Source organism: Asparagus officinalis, chromosome 5, assembly GCF_001876935.1.
Source record: "Asparagus officinalis chromosome 5, Aspof.V1, whole genome shotgun sequence".
NCBI lineage: Eukaryota > Viridiplantae > Streptophyta > Magnoliopsida > Asparagales > Asparagaceae > Asparagus > Asparagus officinalis.
The window spans coordinates 11,322,789-11,336,299 of record NC_033798.1 but is presented as its reverse complement, the minus strand read 5'-3'; the positions used below and the strand labels follow the sequence as shown (position 1 = coordinate 11,336,299).

At 33.3% G+C, this 13,511-nt stretch overlaps 1 protein-coding gene across 1 annotated transcript; it reads left to right on the top strand.

Moving 5' to 3' along the window:
• Nucleotides 8,037-10,903, top strand: LOC109841513. Its single transcript, XM_020410476.1, has 3 exons — nucleotides 8,037-8,046; nucleotides 8,845-9,744; nucleotides 10,080-10,903. Exons 1-3 carry the CDS (start codon nucleotides 8,037-8,039, stop codon nucleotides 10,901-10,903), a joined length of 1,734 nt encoding a protein of 577 aa, XP_020266065.1.

Here is a 13,511-nt window from a genome sequence, read left to right as displayed (position 1 = left end):
AACATGTCAATAAAATCACACAATATCTCCACTTTATTGTAGGACCAGTTACAACTTAATATATATATACTCAGAGGTCTATTCCAAGAGACAGGGCAACATATTTCTTGACATTCTGCAATAAAAAACTTTCGTATCACAATTTTCGTATGTATAATGGAAGAAGAAAAGTATTGCACTTTGTCTCTTGATTTCCCCCCAGCCACATATTGGTATTACCGTATTATACTGTTATATCTCTATTTATTACCGTAGCTTAATTGTCCTCATAGGCTCATAGTTGTTTACAGGCTAAATAGCGCTTAAATACCTTATAGTTTCACTTGCTTTGCACTTCTATACCCTCACTTGTTTAGAAGGATGGCATTGAAGCACTTTTATAACCTAAGCTGTTTAAAATTGTTATGTCGATACCCTCTACGGTGAAGATGGCAAATTGTTAACCTAAATATTCCCGTATGACACTCACATGCCACTTGATTCCTGGTGTCGTACAAGAACATTCGGGGTGAAAATCTTCACGTCTGCACAACAACAGAGGGTACCAAGTGCTAATTTTGAACAGTTAGGGTATATAAATGCTGTGAAAAACAAGTGAGGGTACATAAGGGCAAAGTGAGTGAAATTATAAGGTATTTACGTGCTATCTTAGCCTTGTTTATATCTTAGCTTATTAATTTTGCCAATGCTTATACTAAGTTAATCCTGTAAGTTAAAACCATCAAGATGTAACTATCGACAGAAACCGTCGTCTTTACATCACATTGCAATCATTGCAATCGACTCCCCGCAACATTGATCTAATTAACTATCTAATGACAATGCAGAAGAGAGGGGGGGGGGGCGGGGCGGGGGCGGGGGGGGGGGGGGGCGGTGGAAAGAAATTTCTGCTAAAACCTAAAATCAAATCATCTAAATGTATGGAAAAAAAATAATCCACTACATAAACAACTTAAATTACAAGTATGTAAATATTTCCATAAGCTTTGACGAGAAATGCATAGAAAAAGCCCTCAAATATCAGAACAGGGGGTAAAAATTCTAGTAAAATAAAGAGGGGGTTGAGAGAAATTTACACTGAAATCGATGGGCAAAGATTAGGGTTTGGGCGCGAGCAAGAAAAAGGAGCGAGCTTTTCAGTATCGGTGATGCTCGAGTAACCGAATCCCCGGTGGAGCGGTGACCGGAGCAGGCGCAAGTCATCGCTAAGACGGGCTTCTAACGATAATGGGCCCATTTTAAATTGAAGTCCGTTAGTTTTCAGGGCCCAGAAATCTTCCTCACGGCCCGTTTATGGGCTTGAGCTGATTACAGTATCATTTTTAGATAAGCATCACCCCTTCCACCAAATTGTAAATTGGATTTTAGATAAGCATCAGTATCAAGAAGTGGAGCGTGTACAAAAAAATGTCACCTGTAAAATTCCTAACAAAAAAGTTGTCATGTGTCCCTCAACATATTAAAAGATGACATTATATACAAACTAATTCTATATTTTGAAGAATACTCATCAAATTAAAACTATTCATATCCATAATTAGAAACTCTTATTCATAATATTTAAAATTATAATAATCAAAGCAATATTAATTTTAACCAAATTATAACTATCCATTATTTAAAAAAATCTAAAAACAATTGTCATCAGGCCCTCTTTAATTTTTTAAAAGGGTAAAATTGCAATGAGCTCCCATAACTTTGGGCATTTAGCATTAAACCTTTAAAATATTTACAACCCTCACTAGACCTCTAGTAAGCCGTAAATAATAAAACAATTACAATTTTTTTCCTAAAAAATTATAAAATACAAATAGAACGGAGAAAATATGGTTACAAACGATGCCTTTTAAATTCCTAAAAGTTATAGAAAATCCCCTAAGAAATCAATATATTACAAACAAAACCCTCACAAATAAAACATTATATATTTGGCCCTAAAAATCCAAAATTACAAAAAAAAATAAAAATTATAAAAAAAAACCCTAAGAATTCTAAATTTATAAATGACCCCTCAAAAATTCATAAAATTACAAATAACCTCTTATAAAATCTAAAAACTACAAACAATTTCCTATAAAATCTAAAAATTCAAACAAAAACCCCTTAAGAATTCAACATTCAAACAAAAACCTAAAAATATGAAAATTACAAAAAAAATCATGAAAATAAAAAAAATGAAAATTAGCCCTTAAAAATATAAGTTGCAAATAGACCCTAAAAATTATGAAAAATTACAAATGAACACTTTAATTTAATGGAAAAAATTACAAAAAACTAAATAATTAAAAATTACAAACAACCTATGAAAAATTCAAAATAAAAGCAAACGCCTTCACAATCTAAAAAGTATAAACAACCTTTTGAAAATTTTGAAAATTACAGACAGACCTCTGGGAAAAACTAAAAAATTATAATCAGCCGTTATTAGGGGGGTTTCATCAAAAAATATTGGATGTTAAATGAAAAAAACTAAACCTTTTTGGGGTTTTCACCAAAATTTATCGGGGGTATTTTGATCATTTGACTACACATGAACTAACAATATTAATTTTAAGGATTTTCTAGCAAAAGTTATTGTGATTTTAGTAAAAGTTAAAGATACAGGGATTCAGTTCAAACACCTAAACTTACTTTGGGGTTTAGTAAAATTTATCGTTATTTTCATTTTCGTCTTTCTATGCATTCTTCCAAATTGTAGGTATTGTTAAATTTGTCCTAAATTATGATAATTGTAGATTTACCCCTCAAATTGTTTTATTCTCTCAACTTTACTTTTCACCTTCACTTTAGTAAAAAGAAAAGGATATGTACGTAGATCCACCCATTAGAGCATGAGAATAACACTTGTTGAGATAATGAGAAATTGGTTATTTTAAGCTTGATATTGGTAATGAAAAGAGTCGAACACATAATCCTCTTTAAGACGAGTGCGATTATTTTAATGCTTTAGTCAATAAAAATGTTTGTTCTTCGTAATTAAATAATAGTTTTTTTTCTTGTTGTTTATTAATATATGGATAATTTCATATCGAAAATATTCTAATTGACTTTAATCAGCATACAATTCAAGCCTGTTAACTCTTATCCATTTCGTTTATGAGTCAGATTGGATAGATGGATCCAATTATGAATCATACTCATTTTTTTTAGAATTATTTACATTCTGATATCTTGTTGTATGGTGTTATTATAGGGGTGATCCTTCAGTTTGTGAATCTACACGAGTAATTGTAATTACATGGATGACCCTAGAGTCCAGACGTAAAGCAACTCTCAGAATTACATGTGTAATTACAATCAGCAGTAACCTCAGTGTTACTCATGTAAATACACCGATTCCTGCAGGATCACAAGTGTAATCACAACATATCAAGTTACTTTGGCATCCTACGTAAAAACTATCATACATCTGTGCAGTGGTGGATCTACAACATTTTCAGTGGTGGTTCAAAATATACATTAATTTTTTTTCTCAAGTAATAGCGGAGGAGAAAAAATAATGAAGGAAGAGTTATTAAAGAGAAAAAAACATCATTTTTAAACAATGATTTGACTTATATATATATTTAAGAAGAAAGAAAACATTATTAGAAAGCTTTAAAGGAGTAAACTGAACAAAGAGATAAAAAAGAAAGGAAAAGATGAAGAAAAAATAAAGAGGTAAAAATGAAAGCATAAAATAGAAAAGTTTGATTAGAAAAAGAATGTTTCAAAGGCTGGAGGTTTCGAGGTAAAAATGAAAGCATAAAATAGAAAAGTTTGATTAGAAAAAGAATGTTTCAAAGGCTGGAGGTTTCGAACTCCAGACCTCTTAAAGACTTAATCTTAACACAACGTTATTAACCAGCTTCAGCGCCAATAGGCTATAGAGAACTTTTGCTTTTTTATTGATATGTGTAGTATATAATGTTTCTTGGAAATATGAGGTGGTTCAAGTGAACCACTTTGAACAAGGGTGGGTCCGCCACTGCATCTGTGAAAGAATCTCATTCACATATAAGGGTGCAAAACCTCATCTATTATGGAGACGTATGATTATATAATAAGAGTAATGTGTGCTATTATTTATATACCAAGAAAGAGGGTCTTTAATCTTTATCCTGTACCCTCTCATCAAAGCACACAGTTGTTTGCACATTTTCGTCCACAAACAGGAAATTTGTCAGAAGTCAGTGGACTTCTATGTCCGATTTGGTTTCACCTACAATCCAATAGTAAGGCCCATAAATGCATCCTAGAGACCCGTGTGGCTTCAATTTGCAACCATTGTAGCCAATAAATTAATTTTGAAATTATTCAATCTTTCCCCCATTTTTTCCTCTACCAAAACCTTGAAGGAAAAAAACACCCTTAATTTGGAGAGAAAAGGTAAAAATGTGACAGGGTGTTCCATTTCTAATTTTAAAGTCAATGACCTATTTTCGCACAAAAGACGTAAAACAGATATCGGACACTCTACAGAAGCATTTTGCAATCAATTTACCCGAGAATAAACTTCCATTTTAATTTAAATCTATTAGAATCTTTTCATATTCTTTTTTATATTTTATAAATTATATTATAAAGTTCTAAAGAAAAAAACTTTATTTTTTATTTTCAGGCATGCGATCTGTATTTTCGCGGAATAATATTGATTTAAAATTGATACTATGACCCTATCAGTAAAAAAGAAAGATATTCAATACATAACAATCTATAGAGTTCTTCTCAAATACAAATCTTATACAAAACGTGCACCCCCACAATGACGTGTCTTAAATACCGTACCAAGTTGAACTTGTATCACGTTTCTTGTGCGTGCGTATCAGATCTAGCTAGTCCAATAAATTCAACTCCAAGACACCAACAAACAAAGCCAGTCTCCAGTATCCAAGAAGGAATTGGTTGTCACGATCTTTGCTTTGTTGTTCGCTTTTAAGTCTGCTGCTGCTTTCACACTTAAACACCGGTTCCATTACTGCAGCTGCATTAGGAAAATTCGAAAAAAGGAAGAAAAAAAAAAGAGCTGCGAGAGATTCAACTCCCTGCTCCTAACTTTTCCAAAAAAGGCATAGACCTTAGAAAAATAATGGAGTTATTCAGTTGGGTAAGGCTTTTCCATCAACGTCTCCATCACTTTAATTAATGTCAAGCTCTCCTTCACACAACGTCTCCATCGATCACTTTAATATCAAGCTTTCCTTCACAGGTGTCTGAGATTTTGGGTATGACTTCTTTCTTTTCAAATTTGTAGTACGATTTAAATGTGAATATTAATTAGTGGTGTCATGTTGAATGAACTTCAATGTACCTAAAACAATGGGGTTTTTTCATAACCCACCTTCAAACGGGGTCACTCTACGTAAATTATTTTTTATTTTTTATTTATACATAAATTATTTTAAAATAATTTTACATTGCGATCAACCATCCCGTGTCACTTTTAAATTCAACATTGTCAAGTTTGCAAAAAATAATTAGTTGTCAAATATCAAGTATGTTTTAGACCCTCTCCAACCGGACGCTAAAACACCAAGTTAGCGTCCGGTTCTGACTCCAACCGAGCGCCATCAGCCCTGCTAAAATAGTGGGTTGCTACAGTGTTGCGCCAGAAATGGCACAACACTGTAGCGATGACGCAATAATTTTTTTTGGTAAAAACTTGATATGGAAGGTCTTTTATGAGAAGAAATACAGAAACAAACTTTTTTTCCTTTTGTTATTTATATTTGTATTAATAATATATATTATTTTATATTAACTATTATAATGAAATTAGAGTATAAAATAATTATTAAAATAAAATTCAACAATGGAAAAAATAGATAATTTAATCCAAACAGTTAAAATTAATTATATGTAATTTTTAAGAGGGTAATATTTTAATTTGATTTAGCATTTGTTTTTAAGATTTTTATTTTATTCATAAAATATATTATTGTAATTACTTATATGTAATGTATTATATAATTATATAATTTGTTAAATATTTTAAATAGATAAAAATGTTAAAAGATAAGAATAATAAAAGGAATATTTTTTTTGGTGTAATATTTGGTGTAGTGGGTTGGAGATGGAATAGTGATTTGGTGTAAAAACTACACCAACTTGGTGTAAAAACTATATCATTTTGGGTTTTTTGGTTGGAGATGCTCTGAGAGAGATTTTCTTTATTGAATGTTAGGCGTGGTAAATTTGCCAAAAAAATTAAACGTAAATATGGACATAAATGATTGATTATAATAAAAAATTCTTAAAATATGGTTTATATATAAATTAAAAATAAAATGTGATTTCTACAGATGGACGCTATTTTTAAGGTGTTTTCCAAGAAAAAAGCTTAAAAATATAGTTAGAGTTGAGATATATTATTTGTATTAAATAATGTCAAAAACAAAAAAAGTGAAAATTGTGATACAATAATTAAAAGGACTATTTAAAAAGGAAATGTAATTATAAAAAGAACAACTATAATCACATTTATTTACTAAAAGTTTGTTATGCAATCAACCAATGTTGCCCTTGGTTGATGACATTGACATAGCAAAAATCGATCTCTTTTGTAAATAAATTTGAATTTTTGTATGTAATTTAATAATACACATCCATAAGAGAGTGAGAGAGAGAGTGTGTGTGTATGAGTTGTTCTTTTCTGTTGATTTTAGATTTTACGGTATTTATCCTCTAATAAAATATTTTATGATATTATACGGAAAAAATATAGATTGTGGAATTTAACCCATACAAGTTAAGAGCTCTTTGGTACATACCAGTCCTTCAAATTATTGAAATTGTTATTAGTCTCTTCAAGTCTTAAATCTTCTTATTGCTGCTCACGATTACCGGGATTAATTCGAATGATTTTCAGGAATATGGGGGCCTGATAACAACTTAAATTAATGATTTGAGAGACTAGTTTAGAAAAATTATAAGATTTGGGAGGGCCGACCAGCAATTTTAATGGTTTGAAAACTAGTTGCAAAATACTAAAGAATTAATTTCCCGTTTGGATGAGGTATTTTGCCCCGAAAATTAGAAGAAAAGCTGTCAAAATGACAGCTTTTTGACAGTTTTCCCCTAAAATTGTCTCTTTAAAAGGCGATTCTGAGGGAAATCTGTCATTTTGACAGCTTTCCTCCCAATTTTCAGGACAAAATACCCCCATCCAAAAGGGACTAATATTAAAAGTCTCCAAAAGACTGGCCCCATTATTTTCTCCGCACCGGTTTTTGGATCCCATCGACAAACCTCCTCTGAGCGAACAACCCTTGTGGTCTCCCCCCCGCAAAACGTGGCCATGATTGGTCAGTTTGGGTCCGAACCCAGCCTGATCGTGGTTGGTTCGACAAATATGTTGCTACAGTGATAGTGACCGGAGATGAAATGCGTACGGATTGGTCGCCTTCTCTTTTTCAGTTTGTGCTTTTGGCTAAGTCGCATACTTTTGCTCCCTTTTCTTCAAGCATGAAGCTAAAACAATGATGACGTCTCGTTGAGTTTTTTTATTTTTAATTAATTTATCCGATTTTATGATGGACAAATCTTGGAGAATATTTGGGAACTATGAATTATAATCTACTTGGGTTAATAATCTAAAGTGTTGGGTGAATTTAGTTGATTGTTATCTGTTTTTAAATTTTATATGTTTGGCAAATGAGAGGATCGTAATCTACGTTTTTTTTGTCAAAATGAGTAAAAACAACTTGGTGGTGGTGGTTGTAAGACGTTTTTCATTTAGTATAATAATTAATATTTATTTATTAATTATGGAAAAAGATTATGATCCATTTAGTGGGAAGTTGCCAATGATCAAGGTAACTAACCCATGTTCTCTCCCACCTTTAGGAAACCACCCACATACTCATATCCATTGGTAACTACTCTATGATGGCTAGAGTAGTATAAATAAGTGATAGTAATTTCTGAAAAAGGTCACCAAATCTACTCTCCATAAATTTCTACACCATCTAAAAGTGAGCAGAGAGGGTTTGGAACCAAATTCCAGATTAGCAATCTTTTGGGGCTTTCTCAAAGATAATTTAAGGTTTCAAATAGCAATGGCTGGAGGTACAATAATTGATCTCTTTTATTGCTTCCGCTTTATTATTGTATGTTCATATAGTAATTAGAATATACATAAAGATATGATATGATTTACATTTGGTATCAGAGCAATAATTACCTCTGTCTTGTTTGTTATGAAAATCGCATATGAACTTTAGTATCTTTACTATACTGGAACATAATGTATATCGATTATTCGTTTTACTATATCGATTTTAGCAACTTTTAAATGCAAATATATTCGTTTTGTGTTGCTTCTGCTAGAAATATGTTTGTGTTCCATTATATATGTTTGCATTACTATTTGTTGACATGTGTAATGGCTGGAAATAACTAGTTAAAAATGTTATGGCCATTAGAATTGTACAGGAACAAAATATTAAAGAAATATGTTGAGTGATTCGTTAATTTTAGTAATTAGAGAGTAGCCACAGCATCTCTAGTTATTTAAAATTTTCTTATGAAATCACATGTAGAAACTAGACATTAATTTGTAATTAATCATATGTAATATGATGAAATATGCCCACAGGAAATTTTATTATATTTATGTGATTAATTAGGGTGAAATATTGAATTATGTTCCTTAATCTACCCACAGGAATTAAGGGAAGAATATGATTTGATAGTTTCATCATATGGTTATTTTTATGAATCTAATTTGAGTAGGACTTTAGCCCACAGGCAGGTTTTATGTCACTAGATTCATATTTTTATTCATGATTTGCATTGGTAAAGCATGATAAAGTTTAAGTCTCAATTCAGTTTATAAGCATGTATATGTTTTTGTTTGTATTGCAGCAATTTTACCTGGGAACATTTCTGATGTCAATTGTGACATTCCTGAATTAAAGGGCGATAACTATAAGGTGTGGAAAGAAAGAGTGCTTCTGCAATTGGGATGGATGGATATCGACTATGCTATTCGGAAAGACGAACCACCAGGCATAACTGAGACTAGCACTCCTGATGCAGTTGATCTTTATGAAAAGTGGGAGCGATCTAATCGCCTATCAGTTATGTTCATAAAGACCAAAATTTGTGCTAGCATTCGGGGTTTTGTCGATAAGCATACTAAGGTTAAAGATCTCCTTGATGTCATTGATGAGCAGTTTGCAACTTCAGACAAAGCTCTTGCTAGCACCTTAATTATGAAGTTTTCATCCATGAGGCACAATGAGTTTAAGTGTGTGCATGATTATATCATGCGCATGAGGGATATTGCGGCCCAACTTAAGGATTTGGAAGTTACCATGTCTGACTCTTTCCTAGTGCATTTCATTTTGTGCACTCTTCCCCCACAATATGGTCCTTTTAAGATCTCTTATAACACACATAAGGATAAATGGTCAATTAATGAACTTATGACCATGTGTGTTCAAGAGGAGGGCAGACTGAGGATGGAAGAGGGCGAAAAGGTGAACCTTACTACTGCTTCTTCTTCAAAGAAGAGAAAGGATCACATTGAGGAAAAGGGAAAGGGAAAGATTACAACTAAGCAAGGCATAAAGAAGGAGTCTGCGTGTTTCTTTTGTAAAAAGAAGGGACACATGAAGAAATACTGCATTAAGTTTAAGACCTGGCTTGAGAAGAAAAGTAATTTTCTAGCGTTTGTTTATGAATCTAACATGGTTAATGTTAATCATAATACATGGTGGATTGACTCTGGTACTACAATTTATGTTTCGAATACCTTGCAGGGTATGACAAACCTAAGGAAACCAATAGGAAGTGAACACTACATCTATTCGGGCAGTCAGATGAGTTCACATGTGGAGGCCATTGGGACATGCAGTTTAATTTTAAGTAGTGGTTTTAGTTTGCATTTAGAAAAGACGTTTTATGTACCTGTTAAGTAGTGGTTTTAGTTTGCATTTAGAAAAGACGTTTTATGTACCTGGTTTCACTAGAAACTTGATTTCAGTTTCAAGACTTGTACTTGCATTTAGAAAAGACGTTTTATGTACCTGGTTTCACTAGAAACTTGATTTCAGTTTCAAGACTTGTACCTTTAGGAATTTCTTTTAATTTTTCAGATTTTGGTTTCAGTATTCTCAGAAATTCTGAAGTTATTGGTTATAGTATTCTGTCTGATGGTTTATATCGTCTTTGTCTGCAAAATGATATCGCTTATAGTTCTATGCATGTTAGTACAAGATTAAAAAGATGTATTATGAATGAGGACTCCTCTATTTTGTGGCACCGGAGATTGGGACACATCTCCATTGAGAGAGTAAAGAGATTGGTAAAGGATGGGGTACTTGGTACTTTAGACTTTACCGATTTTGATACTTGTGTTAGTTGCATTAAGGGAAAGCAAACTAACAAATATAAAATTGGTGCCAAAAGGAGTTCAAACCTATTAGAGATCATACACACGGATATTTGTTGTCCGGACATGAACGCTAATGAACCGAAATACTTTATCACCTTCATAGATGATTATTCACGATATATGTGCCTTTACTTACTTCGTTCCAAAGACGAAGCTTTGGATGCCTTCAAATTGTTTAAGGCTGAAGTAGAGAAACAATGTGATAAGCACATTAAGATTGTGAGATCAGATAGAGGTGGAGAGTACTACGGTAGATATACTGAGAACGGACAAGCACCAGGTCTATATGCGAGATTTCTTCAAGAGCATGGGATTGTTGCCCAATACACCATGTTTGGTTCTCCGGACCAGAATGGTGTAGCAGAAAGAAGAAATCAAACTTTCATTGGATATGCCGAAAGGTCTAAGGGTTATAGATTCTATTGTCCGTCTCATAGTACCAGGATTGTGGAATCAAGAAACGCTAAATTTCTTGAAAATGACTTGATTAGTGGGAGTGATCAATTTCGGGACATTGTTCCTTAAAAGGATCATGATCAACTTCCATATCAACTTCCATCTACAATTTCAAGTGACAAGTTGATTGTCATTCACGCACCTCAAGCTAAATCGCGTGTTAGACAACCAACTATTGAGGTTCCACCAGTTGACAACAATCTAATAGATCATAATGCTAATGAGGAACAAACAGTTCATCATGAGGATGAACATATTCCATTGAGGAGATCTACTAGACCAAGGAAACCAACTATTTCTGGTGACTATTTAGTGTATCTATAAGAATCGGATTGTAATATTGGAGCCGATAATGATCCTATGTCATTTTCACAAGCCATAAGTTCTACAGATTCAAACTTATGGATGAATGCCATGAAAGATGAGATGGACTCTATGGCATCTAATCGAGTTTGGGACCTCGTAGAGTTGCCAAATGGTATAAAAGCCATTGGATGCAAGTGGGTCTTTAAGACAAAGAAAGACTCACAAGGCAACATCGAGAGATATAAGGCTAGACTCGTTGCCAAAGGGTTCACTCAAAAGGAATGAATCGATTACATAGAGACTTTCTCTCTTGTATCAAAGAAAGATTCCTTCCGAGTGGTGATGGCATTAGTAGCTCATTTTGATTTTGAGCTACATCAGATGGATGTGAAAACGACATTTCTCAATGGTGATTTAGAGGAAGAGGTTTATATGAGACAACCTGAAGGATTCTTCTCTAAAGAGGGTGAACATTTTGTTTGTAAGCTTAATAAATCCATATACGGGTTGAAACAAGCTTCCCGGCAATGGTATATGAAATTCCATAAAGTGATTACTTCATTTGGTTTCGAAGAAAATATTATGGATCAATGTATATACCTTAAGATCAGTGGGAGCAAGATTTGTTTCCTTGTGTTGTATGTGGATGATGTTTTACTAGCAACCAATGATAAGGGGTTGCTATATGAGGTGAAACAATTTCTTTCAAGTAACTTTGATATGAAAGATATGGGCGAGGCGTCTTATGTCATTAGCATAAAGATCCATAGAGATAGATCTCAAGGCATATTGGGTTTGTCTCAAGAGGCCTATATCAACAAAGTCTTAGAAAGATTCGGTATGAAAGATTGTTCACCAAGTGTAGCACCCATTGTGAAAGGTGACCGGTTTAGCTTGGACCAATGCCCCAGGAATGACATTGAAAGGGAACAAATGAAAAATGTTCCATATGTTTCAGCTGTTGGTAGCATTATGTATGCTCAGGTCTGTACTAGACCCGACATTGCATATGCCGTTGGAGTATTAGGCAGATATCAAAGTAACCCAAGCATCGATCAGTGGAAGGCTGCGAAGAAAGTGCTGAGGTACCTTAAGGGTACTAAAGATTACATGCTTATGTATAAGCGGACTGACAGTCTTGAAGTGGTAGGCTACTCTGATTCTGACTTCGGTGGCTGCAATGATTCACGTAAATCCACATCAGGATATGTGTTCATGCTAGCTGACAGGTCCATATCTTGGAGGAGTGCGAAGGAGACCTTGACGGCCACTTCTACGATGGAGGCTGAGTTCGTTTCTTGTTTTGAGGCTACCTCACATGGTCTATGGCTGAAAAGTTTCATATATGGGCTAAGAGTTGTTGGCTCTATTAGTCGATCGATAAGAATGTATTATGATAATTCAGCTGCTGTCTTTATGGCTAAGAATAATAAGAGTGGAAGTCGAAGTAAACACATCGACATAAAATATCTAGCCGTAAAAGAACGTGTGCAGGAAAAGAAAGTGATCATTGAGCACATTAGCACTGAATTAATGATAGCTGATCCCTTGACTAAAGGCATGCACGTTAAAGGATTCAAGGATCATGTAATCAGGATGGGACTTGGTTCCATTATGTAGTACATTCATTATGTTTTGTCTGAAACTTTCATTTAGTTGGATAATTTCTCATTTGGAATTATGTACGTACATATTTTAATTATTTTATTGAGAAATATCATTATAGTTTGACCTAGAGTGAGCATATGGTTTACTCATTAAGTTAAGTGTGAGTGGTGAAAGACTAAGTATATTGTGATACATGGAAGATTAATTCTTGCCCTTAAAGAGAATTAGTCGCTATGATTCATATATGGAGTCTCTCTCGTTAAATGGATCAAGTGGGAGAATGTAAGACGTTTTTCATTTAGTATAATAATTAATATTTATTTATTAATTATGGAAAAAGATTATGATCCATTTAGTGGGAAGTTGCCAATGATCAAGGTAACTAACCCATGTTCTCTCCCACCTTTAAGAAACCACCTACATACTCATATCTATTGGTAACTACTCTATGATGGCTAGAGTAGTATAAATAAGTGATAGTAATTTCTGAAAAAGGTCACCAAATCTACTCTTCATAAATTTCTACACCATCTAAAAGTGAGCAGTGAGGGTTTGGAACCAAAGTTCAGATTAGCAATCTTTTGGGGCTTTCTCAAAGATAATTTAAGGTTTCAAATAGCAATGGCTGGAGGTACAATAATCGATCTTTTTTATTGCTTCCGCTTTATTATTGTATGTTCATATAGTAATTAGAATATACATAAAGATATGATATGATTTACAGTGGTGACTTAATAATTGAGCTTGGGAATTTGTGAGATCT